The sequence below is a fragment of the Gadus morhua genome, chromosome 2, assembly GCF_902167405.1.
Source record: "Gadus morhua chromosome 2, gadMor3.0, whole genome shotgun sequence".
NCBI classification, from domain to species: Eukaryota; Metazoa; Chordata; class Actinopteri; order Gadiformes; family Gadidae; genus Gadus; species Gadus morhua.
Window position 1 is genome coordinate 16,519,758 of NC_044049.1, and position 15,147 is coordinate 16,534,904.

At 42.4% G+C, this 15,147-nt stretch overlaps 2 protein-coding genes across 2 annotated transcripts; one reads left to right on the top strand and one right to left on the bottom strand.

The window, feature by feature from the left end:
* Positions 1 to 838: 838 nt before the first annotated feature.
* LOC115534817 (WAS/WASL-interacting protein family member 2-like) lies at positions 839 to 9,510 on the bottom strand. The gene is given in 12 exon segments (XM_030346100.1): positions 839 to 4,206; positions 4,309 to 4,410; positions 4,784 to 4,984; positions 4,987 to 4,998; positions 5,368 to 5,478; positions 5,481 to 5,688; positions 5,690 to 5,857; positions 5,859 to 6,040; positions 6,141 to 6,266; positions 8,465 to 8,597; positions 9,380 to 9,413; positions 9,415 to 9,510. Coding segments are annotated over 12 exon segments (1,548 nt in total). The 5' UTR covers positions 9,444 to 9,510; the 3' UTR covers positions 839 to 3,964.
* A 1,017-nt stretch (positions 9,511 to 10,527) lies between these two features.
* si:dkey-225f5.4 (uncharacterized) lies at positions 10,528 to 14,819 on the top strand. Its single transcript, XM_030346187.1, has 9 exons — positions 10,528 to 10,645; positions 11,415 to 11,511; positions 11,701 to 11,824; positions 12,234 to 12,390; positions 12,563 to 12,705; positions 12,973 to 13,150; positions 13,309 to 13,448; positions 14,094 to 14,256; positions 14,481 to 14,819. Exons 4-9 carry the CDS (start codon positions 12,253 to 12,255, stop codon positions 14,544 to 14,546), a joined length of 828 nt encoding a protein of 275 aa, XP_030202047.1. The 5' UTR covers positions 10,528 to 10,645; positions 11,415 to 11,511; positions 11,701 to 11,824; positions 12,234 to 12,252; the 3' UTR covers positions 14,547 to 14,819.
* Positions 14,820 to 15,147: the final 328 nt, after the last annotated feature.

The window sequence follows — 15,147 nt, forward strand, 5'->3', positions numbered from 1 at the left end:
GAATGGTGCTGTTTACAGTCGTCCATATCATTAAGAAAAAAACAAAAAGACCAATCAGGGCATCTCTTGATATGACCTGTAAATTATGGGATGTCGTTTGTAAACTTTTGCTGCTCAGAAACGTCTTTGACTTTTTAGGTTTAGCAAATAAACATCACTCCAAAGTACACTGCAATTGACATGTCACTTTTTCACATATATAAAATTAGAAATATATTTTAAATCGAAGTCTACATTTTATATCTAAATCTTAGGCTATATCTAAATCTAAATCCTATGTTTAAAGGCTAAATCTGATTTCTAAATCGAAATCCTAAATATCTTCAACATATATCCTAATTGGGATAGGATCTAGATATAAAGATTGAATTTATCTGTACGATTGATCTTCAGATTAAGCATTTAGATTTAGGATTTAGATTGAGTAATATATTTAGATGTATTGCATATTCTATAAATTGTGCGTGTTTTAGCTTTTTCCACCATGTGTGGTGGAAAAACAACCAAACACTCAGGGATTGACACTAACCATGGCCGTAGTTTGTCACCATAGAAACCATACCATGTTGTCCTTAACCATGACATTTTACACATTTGCCACAGGGTATTGTTACTGTCCGGCAGTGCGGTTTGCACCCGTTGTAGACAGTACGTCTACTGTAGTGGACGTAACGCAAGTGTTTGTTTACGTCGATGTGAGACTGGTAGGTGATCTCTGAAGATATGTCTGGAACACTATCCCCCGGTCTCAATTCCAAAAAATGGATTGCCTACAGTTCTACCAAGCCATGGAACATGGTTTATGTGATGGATCAAAAAGAAACAGTTGAGCCACTTAGACATTTACTTTTTTTAATCAGACATGTTATCTGCATTGGTACAACACCTGGCTGAGTTATGATCGATGGTTAAGATCTTGGCAATGAAATGTGGAGGAAGAAGAAGGGTATTAAGAGTGTGCATTTTGGTGTACAATGAATTACCGCATCTCTCAATTAGGGAAAATGCAGATACACAATGAGAGACGGGGGTGAAAATAGATTTGTTTGTTAGTTCTGCAATGCTTAAAACAGTTACACCATACCTCCATTTTTGTTAAGTCCGAACGATACAAGATTATTATGTATACATATTGGACTAACTAAGCGGTTATTACTTTTATCTAAGCCTATTAGGACTATACAATTCCTGAATCAACAAGCAAGCATTTCATAAGGCAAACAAATTAACCAAGGGAGGACAAAATTAGGACAATTGACCCCCCAAAAAGGAAGACCAATTACATTTTTGTTTTAAAAGGATGAGTGTTGTCGACAAGCTACACGGGTAGGAGACTACAGTGGAAAAGTGGTTACAGACAAGCACTTTTTTCAAATCTCAACCCCATAATATAATGGCCATAAATCTGTGCAGTTTAGTTAACTGTCAAGGAATATGACCACTAAGCCACTCCCTCAACCTCCTTCCTTGGTCTCAGAAATATATCTGTACAAAAGAACAAACAACCAACTTCCTCAGTGGCATTTTCACAGTAACATCATGTCACAACACTCAAAGCCATTTGAAGAAAACATGGAGCCTCGATGCTCGTCAAAAATAACCCTACAAAATAAGAAGCAGGTCCCGGGGGGATCCTGGGGCCAGAGAAACAGTCTTCAGGGTCCTGCCCAAAAGATCTGGTAGGTTTCAGTGCAAACTCCTCCTCCAACATTTTACCAGACACTTTAAACAATTTGTTTTCACTCAACCACCTTTCCTTTTGATTTAAGTAGCCGTGAACACTGAATGCATTGTTTTATCCTATTTTATTGATACACTCCCTTTAGCTGAGCAAGGGATTTTTGAGAAATACTTTCAGGAACAGTCCCCTTCTTCTAGTATGGTAGTCTTTCCAAGAAATTAGAGAATAAAAAACAAAAACCTTTCAGACTTCATTGTGCATTAAAGGAACATAAAAAGATTAACACTTCCCGGCTTCTTTTTTTTCTTTTTTTATGCTGTAAATGTATGATCACAGAAATCACACCATACAAAGTCCCCTAACAGACACACACACACGCCTTGTTCAATTACCTGATTAATAAGCTACAGACACTCAAGTCATTGTTATTGAACACAAAGCAACATTGATAACCAACCGGAAATGGAATAGAATGAGTTCAACTCAAAAGAAAATAAAGGGGTGAAGCCGGCTGGGATTAGAACACTGCACTAAAGAGACCGGACTCTCATGCTGTTAGAACACAGATGGACTGATCGGAGACATGCGTCAGTTTGAGTCTTTTTTTTTTGTTTTTGTTAAGCTGTTTAGCAGTACGTGGAGGCGAGGGGAGATGATATGAGGAGCTGGTTCCTTTGCGTGGGGGATTTTCCTCAAGAGCGAGCAACCAAAAATAGACAACACTTGAATCAAGAAAACAATCCTATTTCTTCCCCATTTGTCAACACATCCCCTCATCAACTCAATCTCCCCCCCCCCCACACACACACTTGAAGGTTACCACGGACAATATCTGAGGTCTGTCATACGGTCTCGTAAGGTTTGCCATAGTTAAACAAACACTGCCGTGCTTGGCACTTAAAGAAAAAAAAAATCCAATTGAAGATTCTCAGTTCTCCCAAAACGTTAATCTGCTGACAGTTGGGTTTCCTGTCTACTTGTGCTGTGTGCGCCGCCCTCACCAGTGGATGCTTGCGGTATGGTCTGCGTTCCAATCCCAGCTCTAGGGCCAGTCTCCATGGTGATGAGAGGCGTTCCAATTCCCAAAGACTCCCTGCAAGATTTTCGTTATAAACCGCACACTGGTTCCCTGTAATATAGTCCAGCATTATGGTCAAGGCAAGATCATTAAAAGTATACAGGGAGTTTTGTTTTGCTCCCATGAATCTGCAACACATTTCCACTGGCTGCTGTGTCCCTGCGGATCCCTTCCAGTACTAGAAGTCTGAGAGATGATCCGCCATGACATCATCAACCCTGCCATGGTGATGTCATCAGAAGAGTCTTCTTCTCTGCAGTGCCCGGCTAGTACCTGGTACCCCTCCTCTTGAATGGTGCAGTATTAGTAGTGTACATGTCTTACACAAGAGGGTCCTACACCTTCACAGTTAACATGGTCACTGGCCCTTTTTGCCCCTTTGTATTCCGAAAACTACTGGGTCTATCTTTGTTGCAAGTCTGTTGGAACAGATACTTTGTCGGTGTAAGATTATCTCCAAAAGAAAATTCCCCCGTGGACATATTTATTTTTAAGTCAAGGGCAGACAAGAATTTCCCCTTCAAGTGGATTCAAATGAGGCAGTGGCTGCCATCAGTGTGCCAACCAATCGGCAGACGATATGCAGGAATAATACGCATGGTGCTGCAAAGCACCAACAGCCCGAAGCTGACTGTGGCGGTTTCGACTAAAGCAGGTGGACCGTTTTGATTTGAACTCACAACAAGGACACTTCATAGCTGAGGACGAGGCAGGGTGCACGTGTGATTTGATCCAACGATTGAGTTTCCAGGGACTTAGACAGCTGCATTTTCTTTCTTTTTTAAACTGTACTCTTGAGTTAAAATGGAGAAAAGGGCCATTACAAGTCTCTAGCTCCCAGTAGCTCTGCACACTTCTTGGCATGCAAGGTCCTGCCATTGACCTGCGAGAGTGTTACTATAGAGATTGTTGGTTATTCTCCATGGCAACAGGATGGCAACAGGCCCCCTGACAAGCAGGCCAGTGAATGGGCGAGCAGCCACGGTTACTAGACCCATTCATATTTTTCCACCAAAAGCTGTTTAAGTTTGCTGTGCGTATGGGAGTCAGCGTCATCCTGCTGACTTCACTGAAGCTGCCCCCCGTTCTCCACTTGTGTTGATGTGTCTCTTGTGAATGAATCGTGGCAGCATGCCTCACAATACAGTGTCATTCAAGGAAATGTTTCTGTTTGCGTGTGTGGTTGTCTCGGTAGCCTTTGTGTGTTATGTTTGCCTTTGCATGTGTGTTGTGGCTGTGCAGGTCTCTGGAACTGTTGCATGTATTCGGTTGGCATGCATAACTCTTATATGCAAGTGTGTGTGCTTGTCTGCATCCACCAGGGTATGAAATGTAGTGTTTTCTTGTGAGTGCGTGCATAATAGCCAGGTAAGGGCCTGAAGTCCGGGTCCTTCTGGGTTCACCTTCCAACTGGAGGCAGGGGGGGTGGCTCCTCTCATTATCGGAACTTCGAACAAACAAACACATGAAGGACAATATTAAATCACAAAGCATGAGTCGTGTGTGTGTGTTGTGTGTTGTGTGTGTTTGTGTGTGTGTGTGTGTGTACCTCTGTTGGCCTTGCTGGGGTAGATTTTAGTAAAGTGCCTGTATTCCTCTGGAGCAGGGACAGTCGTCAAGTGAATGGAAAGAATACTTGATTCAAAATCATCTGTGTTGAGAGAAAAGCAGTGGGTTTACACTGCATTGCTTCTCATTATTCGCACACACACACACACACACACACACCACACACACACAACACACACACACACACACACACACACACACACACACACACACAACACACACACACACACACACACACACACACACACACACACACGTTTCATGCTTGGCCCAATGAAACCGTTCTTGCCACTAATCGATGAATTTCCCTGTGAACACGTCAAGGTAACTTACATTGAGGGAGAGGCTGGAGGGGTTAAAGAGGTGTGAGATGGTAGAGAGGTGAAACCAAATGGGTTCCAGAAAAATATTCTAAAACAAAGGAAGAGACATAGGGACAGGGCCAACGCACTCACCGACGAAGGAGCGCGGGGCCGAGGAGGAGGAGTGGCCATTGCGGATGGGAGGGGGAGGCGGGGGAGGACCAGCAGGAGTGCGGGATGGGGGGAGGAGGGGGCTTCCCCGGGTAGGGGGGTCAGAGGACAGGGAAGGGCTACCGTGTGCCCTGTAGGGAGGGGGGAGGCGGGCGGCCTCTCTGCTGCCAGTCCTCAAGGACGCGGAACGGGTGGGGCTGAGAGAGAGAGAGAGAGAGAGAGAGAGAGACAGAGACAGAGACAGAGACAGAGACAGAGACAGAGACAGAGAGAGAGAGCGAGAGAGAGAGAGAGAGAGAGAGAAGAGAGCAGTGCAAATGTCAATATATATAAGGGATAACCGGAACAAAATAAATGTAATTCTTCCGGCATCAGTGAAGTAATCATTATCGATTAGCATTTGTCATCTATAAATGCTTTGAACTAAAGCCACTTACAATACATATCATGTTTATTGTGTGTGTTATTAAGGAGCTGCTAGGGGCTTGGGCGTCTTGCTCAAGCCCCAAGACACCAACAGGGAAGCTATGGACATTGGGGCTTGAACCCAGAACAGTGCCCCCTACCTGTGGCTCTGCCTGGGGGCTCTCTGACCGGTAGGTGAGGCCTGGAGCCGCCCTGCTGGGAAGGGGTGGGAGAGGCAGGAGGAGGTGGAGGAGCGGGGCCTCTGGTGGGGTGTGGCCCCCCGGGGAGGGAGCTTGCCTCTTGTTGCCGAGGGAATTGTGCCGCTGGGGTAGGTCCGGCGCAGCCTCCAGCCCCATGGCCCCCGACGGCCCGTTGGCGAGCCGGTAGTGGGGCAGCGGGGGGGCCAGGGAGGAGCACGAGCCCCCGGAGTTGCCGCCGGAGGTCGGGGGCCGCCTGCTGTTGCCGGGCGACGGAGGCGGCTTTGGCGGGCAAGGGCGGGGTGTTGTTAGGGGTGGGGGGCAGTGGTTTCTCCCGGTTGTACGAGGAGGAGGGAGGGGAGGGCGCGTTTCCGCGGCGACAGATTGGGGGAGGGGGAGGGGGGGGAGCAGAGGAGGAGTGCTTCATGCTGCCGGAGGGGGAGGCGGCGGCCGGAGGAGGGGGAAGAGCAGGGCGCCGAGGGGGAGGCGGCGAGGTTCGGGAGCGACGGGCGGTGGGCACGGCCCGGCTCTGTGGGCGACATGGCCTGGGGGGAGGGGCTCTCTGCGTCGTCGGGGCGATGACTGGGGGGCCTGGGGGCCGCGCCGCGAGTGGTGGGGGAGCGACCTGAAGAACCGTCTAAGGAACAAAGAAAAATTAACTCTTGCACTTACGCTTTCCAGACATCGTCGTCGTCCCCCCCCTCCCAGGTTCGTCAGCCGACAGTGGGCTACTTACCCGCCGACCGGCCGAAGTCTGGGGATCCCGCCCTGGAACAGCCCCCCTATTGGTGGAACAGAGCCCGAGGGGCTACCCGCTCCACTCCTACTGCCGCCCCCGGTCCCAGAAGCGCCTCCTTTCGGTTTCTAGGAAGAAAGATTCACGCAGTTAGCGGAAAGCTTAGCACTTTTCAACAGCACACTATCGTTAAAGGTTGAATCTGTACGATTTTAACATTGGCAAGCTCAGGCTGCAAGCTACCCATGCCTTGGCTTTACACTTTTTGCTAAATAATAAAAACATGCGAGTACAACTGTACTCGTTGGTTTGTTTTAATTTTTTATTTTAAACGTTAAACGAACCACTTCATTTTGTTTTACAAATGTGAAAATCGTAACGCGATGCAACCTTTAAGCGTGACTAGCCAAATAGCACTACCAACATCTCACTACCATTTTACGAATGTTTCTATGAAGGAGGTTTTTGTGTTTAACATGGAGGTTAGGTGGAATGACGATGAAACAAGATGCAGTGAGACACGACAGTAGAAGTGAGGTCATTGTTTACGGTGGCAGGCTGCTCCGCCGGGCGTCACGAGGACAGCGTGATATTCAACACACAAAACAGTGGGAGAGCATCAATTGACGTCAAGTTAAAGTTACATCACAGAGCGGTGCGGCAGTTAATTGGGAGGAAGAGGAAGAAGAGTTGAGATTGCAGCATTGATATATTGAAAGTCATGTTAGGGAAATAATTAACTGTATTCAAGTATGACAAGCGGACATTTAACCTTTACATTAACATTTTACACAATGTTACATGCATATATGTTTTTATATGTGTTTTTGGTTAATAAAAGTTTTCTTTGAAGACTTTAATAAAGAAGTTATTTCAAATTAACAGTGGCATAATTTATGCCTCCACTCAACTTCTTCCCACCCACCGTCATTCCTTCAAGCTCGCAGACAGAAACTAGCATGCCAAGTAAGAATAGCTTATATGCATGATGCTCACAGCTTTGTTTTAGCCAGTTGTTTCATTAATAATCTATAGACATACGTTTATCTAAATAAATGCTGTGATTCTTAAATAGAACTACCCAAAAATCGACCCACAAAGTGGACACGTATTATCGTATTAGGTCGACACCTGACTTGATAGCGAGAAAACAGCAAAAAATAGGCAAGCAACAAAATATAAAACCCCAAACTTTTTAAAATGGCATAGACATATGAAGATTTATAACAAGAGAATGACAAGTTATGAAGAATTTTTAAGTAAGTATGTCATGAAGAGACAGTTAAAAAGTAAAGTGGAAGACTTACTCGACAAAAACATACAAAATGTGCATGAAACAGTGGTCACATGGGGAAATGTTCATGTAAAAATGTTTCTAAAAGTATGTGTACATAAGGGTTAGGCCTGAAGGATTTGGAATTTAGATGAAAAGTTGATAATCATATGTTCAAATGTATTGCAAATGTATTTGTTCAACTGTAAAATATCACCAGTCTAAGGATACTGTTGATTATGCTTTATTGAATTTCTTTTGCTAAAATTATATTCTAATCCAACTTGTTTTGCAGTGGGGACAGCTGTTCTGAGCACAAATGGACTGTTGACTTAAAATGTTCTTATATGATCATAAGATTTAAATTGGAAGATCCTATGTGTCGATTATTTATTTCTTAACCAGTTGATATATTTTGTGTAAATTAGAATTATGTAATATAGAGACTCTACCCCAAAATCCAAAACAAACTAAAATGTAACTAATAATAATAATGATGAAAAGTAATTGACTTTAAATAACTTAAAATGACTGGCTACAATATATTCATGTCCCTATTTTAGTAATCCATGCAAAGGTGGGTAGGCCCTGATGATCCCGGTCTCATCGTCAAATATCATTTGCCTTGTCATTCTTTAAATCATTTGCATCAACTACGATGCAAATGGCCGCTTGCCTCACATAACACGGCAGTAGTTCAGTCTGTCAGCCATGGAGATGCCATTTTCGAAAAGGTTGAAATACTAATCAACCATAACTTTTAAAACCACTCCTAAACTGCAATTTGGTAAATAGTCCCAAAAAACCAAACTGGCTAAACACAGTTCCTAGCCCATCTTGCATGAAGCCTGCTTTTGAGAAAGAGCAACGAGTGTCCTTACGCTGGAGTGAAAAGGAAGCGCTCCTATCGCCGGTCACCCTCTTCTGTTCGTCCGACAGTGACGCCTGCTGCGGCTGCTGTTTTTGTTGTAGGTTTAAGTATTGGTATAACCGTATGTATGGGTGGTCTGTTGGTGCTGGTGTTTGGGCCTTGGATGTCTTTGGGCTCTTACTCTCTAGCTGCGGGGCACTGCGGTCGTCCACCACCGCCACCTTCCTCAGCCTGGTGCCAGTGCAGATGTCTGTGAGCAGGGCACCACGACCTTTGGCCTCCTCTCGGTTCAGCTTGGGAGGGGTCGTGTTGGCCTGACGGGAATTTACGGATGTCAAGGGAAATAAAGAGGAGGGAGGGCACATGTTGCTACAGATGCAGCATATTCCGTTTTTATCCTCTTGCAATACCAAGATTGCTTACATTCTTAGTGGGCCACAGTGGGAATCAACCCCTTAAACATTATTTATAGCCGCCTTGTGGGAACTGCACAAGCCAGTGTGGAACCAAAATGCCTGATCACGGCCATCGCACACAGCTCATACAGGGATTTTTCCCTTTTATCACATCTCTGAAATATTTAAGCTCCTCCAGTAGTTCGTGAACTGCTTTTCCAAAATGGCAAACATAAATGCCATGGCCGTGTGTTGGACCGGCCATTTCCCATTTAGCTTTCCCCTGCCCATGTTAAATCAATTCTCTACAAATTCAGGATAGGACAAGAATGTGTGTGGTATGTTACAATACTGAGTATCTTGCCCTATCACGTCTAGTAATACCTCTGATGATGGTTCTTTAAGATTATACACATTCTATCCATTTTTTAACATTAGAAAATACTTTTGAACGCTAACTTCCTCCTTTCATTTTGCTTTGCTTTCAACATTTAAGTCAGTTTATGAAACCAGGATATCACCGCAGTACACCAAGTAATGGTCTGCCATCAATAAACAGTACAACCCACTGCCAGTAGGTTTTTAGTGACGTCCCAGCATTAAAATCATTAGAGCAACCAGATCAAAGCATGTGTCAATATTTGGACAGTTGGTTGCTATTTTGTCATTGTATAACGGAAAGAGGGGAGGGGGGAGCTTACCTGGCTGAAGGTGGGGGGTGGCGTGGGGACCCCCTGGCGGAGGAGGAGGGGGAGGGATGGGCATTTTGCCTTTTAACTGTAAGCCCCAATATTGTTACAATTTGTTACAATATACACACAGCTGGGTCACCCTGCAACACACAGAGAAGAATTTCAGTTTAATAATTGCAACACGTTATCCAAAGATTGATCCATCATTCAGCTTTTGAGACACTAAATATTATTGCAAACAAAACAAAAGCAGTAAAAGCAGCAATACATTTTTTTTAAATTAACAATAAATTGAGAACATGCTATTTAAAGTAATTAACTGCAACGGGCTGTAAACTGCAACTAGCCAAAAAAGCAAATACGCATGGTTCTACCTCGAAGTACAGTATGTAACGGTTTATAAATAAATGTATGAATAGTAACCTAATGTAATAACCGACGATTAAGGTTCCATACTGAATCGGATATCAAAGATAGCGTCAATAAAAGCCTCACATACGTTAAATAATGGCCTGTTTTCCACCACTGCTGCTTGGCTAGCTTGGAAATCGAAATTACTTGCAGTTTTAAGGAAGACAATTTTTTGTTATTCAATTTAATTCATTTTCTTTCACCATTTAATATAACAACATACGTAGGAATCGGTGATAATGACAATGTCATTATAGTATTAAAAAGAGAACATCATAGTTAGCTAAGTGGCTAACCTGCAGGCTAGTTTTAGCATCCCGTGCCAAGGCTTGCAAGCTCATCACCAAAACATGAAGTCTGCATCAACCATACCTGTCAAATGTATTGGTCCATTCGTTGCACCTTTAGGATTTGAAGTCATATCTGTGCCCGTCCAATCTGTCTCTAACCTTTACAAGGGAAAAATTGCGATGCATTTTGCAGAAAAACAAAAGACGATAGGTGTATGGTTGTTGAAGCAAATCCCTGTATATTGCGCTTAGCCCCACGCACGAATGAATGTTAGCGGAAATGCACTGCTGTGTGTGTTGTGCATATATGATCAACATCTCAGTAATCAGGGGGGACGACATGTAGCTAGATGTTTTATTAATAAGGAAGAAAGTACGTTGTTTTTAATAGACGATGTAAGAACAATTGTTTGGCTTCGTTGAATATACTTTATTCTCAGAAATTCCTAGAACAGAAAGCGAGTATGTGAATGGCTAAATGATTGGTCGGAAGTGACGCATCACTCTCTGCAAACCAATCATAGCAAGAGTTGCCCCGCCGTTATTTGAAAATACAAATGGCGACTGTTCAATCGTAAGTCATTTTTGTATACAGTCTATTATTAAACAAATATAGCATATCAACGATGTTAACAATGACATGTGGTTTAAAGCTTAGTTCAATACTTTATATTTGTTGTTCAGTTTTCTAAGAGAGTGGCAGTGATGTAGACAGCAAAGGTTGGCTTAGCTATAGAGGCTAACAATTAATAGCTACTATGAATATTTTAATGTCGAATTGTAAGGTGGTTTAGTGACGTGGGCAAACATTTTATGGCTTTAAACAATGGCTTCGAACGTAGTGGTTCCAGTCTTTTCCTTATTTCTGCTAATTATTGTGTATTGACATATCCGTGTGAACAGTTGGGGGATATCCCTAAAACAACGTAAACACTTGGGCTACTGCGATTCTATAACTGTCAAATTACACCTGTTTGTATTAGTATCTTTATCTATTATTTTGACAGTGCTTGTTGTGTTTGTGGAGCTTCTATTGTCGGGAAATATCTTTATGTACTGCATACCTGTAATTAAAGTACTATTGAGATCAGTTCAACCTTAGTGCACGATTAATCGTATATATAAATACTTGAACATAAAGGTTGTGTATTATTAATGTTAATGCTTTCCATTTAGAGCAATCTACGGAAGCCACGGTTATGTTCAAGCATAATGTTTAATGTTTTATTCAGAACTACATTTACAGCCAAGATGGATGTATTAAGAAGAGATGATCCATTGACCAAATGCATCTTGATGTCTTTGGTTGTTTAACGCAAGATCTATACTTATATTTATTAAAGGGTTCTGGAGAGATGTGACCCGGCATTCTTGGACCTCTATGGGGACCCGGAGCAGTCTGAATATGTGGAGGCGGACAGGATGCTTCTACAACTGATCGTATGTTTACAAAGTATACTTACTTGTCATGGCTTATGGAGGTCTCCATCTTGTCAAGTGTACATCACTTACTTTCAGTTTTCCAATTTTGTGATTGGTGGATTTGTTGATGATTTTTCCTATTTGTGTGGAAAATAAACGCATCAATGTTGTTTATTCAATGTCTCTGTTTTGTGTGTGTACGTGTAGGACAACCGTCGCATCAAGAAGGTTCTATGGAGACAGATGTCTGTCTTTGACTCAATGTTGTCCGATTTGGAGGGGTCAGACTCTTTACAGCAGCTACTGACACAGTCTTTCCCACCCAAACCTGGTAGGCTGACCTCCCCCCTTTCTTTCTTCCTCTCACATTTAAAGGGCCTCTTATGCCTCAAATCAAAAATGACTAAATTTTGCTCATCTTGCTGTTTCATTTCCTTTTACAATTTTCCTTTTTCCTAAGCAGTGTCCTTGGAGGCAGTTACATGGTTTTATAGTCATGAATCTTGTCTCTAAAAGGTTCGAAAAGTGATAGAACACGATAACTGTACATTTTGGCCAGAAGCAACGGTTTATAATAAACGCTGTGATTATAGGCTACCTGTAATGCTACACTGGTGCAGTAATATTATCAGCTGCTTCTTACTGGGTAGGGTAAACTGCAAAGATAGCCTAAGAATCACTGCGCTGAAAAATGGAAGGAATTGCATTTAAAGAAAATGCCCCTCTGTTTATAATTGAAGACAGCAAGGCGTGTTCAAGATGGAAGGCCTGAAGGCGGAGACCAGACTTGTGGAAGAGGAGATAGAGGTCCTGATTGATGGTTTGCTGACGAGAGAAGAGCAGATCGTCAGCAAGCGACTCAGACTCGTGCATCTAGTCAAGGAGCTGACGGAGAAGGTGAACATGCTCTTGAGCTAGGGCTGCAATGATCTGGAGATAAATTAATCATAGATCCTTTTCATAATTTATTTATCGTTAGTAATTTATCAAGTCCAATAACAAACAATTGCAGATTAATGTTGCAGTTCAGTTCAAATACTTGATTCTTTGGTTCTTCATAACTCAACAGAAGCATCAAAGCAAAAAGCTGGAGATGGCGCTACAGAAATCCTACAATGCTTTGCATGTGTGTGACGGTCAACTGGCAATTCTGAAGGCTGAGTCCGAGGCAGCAGTCAATTTTCTCGACAAATGGCAAAAAGTAGCAGAAGAGTGAGTGATAAAATGAATTAATAAGAGAACGGCCAGGGTCATACTGAAGAGAAATAATTACTTGGAAATTATAAATCAAAGCCTTCCTATTTCTTAATCCCAAACAGTAAAGTTTCCTTGTTTGGCTGCCAATTTAAAATGTATGCATATCCTGACACTAAATGACAACCAAATAACCGACGTGATTATTTACTACTATATGTATTTTAGCATCTGTGTTTTATATCTTATGTGTGTGTTTGTTAATTAATCTGAAACATCCACCAGGCTCCGAGGCTGCACGTCGGCCACAAAGGACCTCATGCAGACCAAGTTGCTGCAGTCCAACCAATCAGAGCATGTTGTGGAACAGAGGCCCCTCCTCGCTGGAGGCCAGGTCTCCAATGATCTGTTGCCTTTGAGGCTGTCAGTCATCTGGTGCCCTGATGACCGATTCAAATTGAAGGTTAATGGACGTGTGTTTAATCAATAGTTAAAGATAATCAATCATTTTTATGTCAAATCTTTGGCTCAATTCTCCCTGCGTCTGTGTCCTGGACCACAGCAGGTGGCTTATGAAAAGAAGGGATTATTGTTTGGGTAACGGTCTCTATCTCTCTGCAGGTGAACCAGGGTAAGGCTGGTCTGGAAGAGAACTGCATGAAGGGTCGTCTGTCTGAGCTGCCCGCCGCCATGCTGGAGGTGAGGCAATGCTACAGCAGCCAAGGGGACATGCTGGGCGAGATACAGACTCTGCACAGCAGGTAAGGCACACATATAGAAGACACCCTAAATATATATCCGGCAAATAAACCATCACATATCATCAACTAGTTGGACTTGCAAGTGATTGATGCGAGAGATTACAATGGACGAATGTTTATGCGAACATAAATGTCACAAGCAAGAATTTATCTGATTCATTTTTGCCTACAATCCAACTAAACAATGGGAAATCGTTTTGGTCTTTTATTTCTTATTGTTCTGTGTTCATTAAGATTTTGACCTATCATTTTATGCTGATGATATTCTTAAGAAATAAAAAAAAAAAAATATATATATATATACCTGTGTGTATGTATGGATATATTATATATATATATATATATATATATATATATATATATATATATATAGACAAAAAATTGACATAATCGCTCTACTCAGTGGTGGGTGTAGTATGGATGAGTGGAAAGAATAATGTTGGGGTCTTGTATGGTGTAAACAGAACTTAACATAAGCCCAAAAGGCACCAAATAAAGAGGAAGCAGACAGAGAGCGAGGGTCGTCCCACACGACATAGCTTCTTTTAAATTACCTCATGCATAGTAATTGCCCTCATGTATTGTACATTGTGCAATATATATATATACTGAGTAAAACATGATTATACACTTATTTTTCTGTAGTTTTGCCATAGACTGGCGGCCGGCTCAGAAGCTGCTGGTGTACCTGAAGACGGCCTCCGTGGTGTGTTCCCTGGAGGTCGAGGAGGGATACCCCAGGACGGGACATGTGTGTCTGGTCTCCATACGCAGGGACGCACAGCCCATTGACACCTCCATGCTGCAGGTACCCTTCAAGACTTACACCCCTGGAGTCTGTTTCTCTTCAGTAGCAAGCTAAATACAAATTAATAAACATTCATGTTGGAATATTAAGTATATTTTACTTTATTTTACCTTTTATTTTTACTCATTACCAGAAATTTAGTACCAAGTAATTTCTAAAGTAAAATTGACTGTGGATATTATACGTGTGTTCTTGAATGATGGTCTTTTCTGTCTGTTTTTCAGCCTCCTAAGAAAAAAATGAGCCTTACAGAGTGGCTAGTTTTCCTTTCCACTAGTCCCCTCGTCTGAAGACAATGCTTTGTTTCTCAAGATTTTTACCAGACCCGTCCAAAATGTTGTACCTATTTTCCTGAATTCATCTCTTCCTCTCCTCCTTGACTACATTTTTCCTGTTTATAATAGTTGTATCTTCCCTGTGGTATTTATCACCTGTTCTTTTATAGGTTGGAGTTAGTGCATTATTCCACATGTTAGCGTTTGGTGCTTCACTTATGAAGTGATGTGGAAGTTTTCTACTTAAAAATATAATTTTATAAATAAAAATGTACACCTTATCCCATTGATGGCCCATTGTTCTTCAATATATGTCACTATGTTGTTAATGTATATATATATTTTTATGTTCAATCTTTGAATTCTGTACGCTACACTTTTCTAAACTAAACTACGTAATTAACGTATGCAGTACTATTTTTACACCACTAGATAGAGCGGTTACATTGTCATTGTGTTGAGCTGTCCCTATGGGACTCCGGACAGTCTCCTCCCTTGCGACAGATAGCAAACATGCGTCGTACACGTGTTTGGGTGGCACATCCAGACAATTACGTCATCTCTACGTTTTACACTAGGGTGGATAACCTAAACATATGGGTATGGTTTGAGTTTT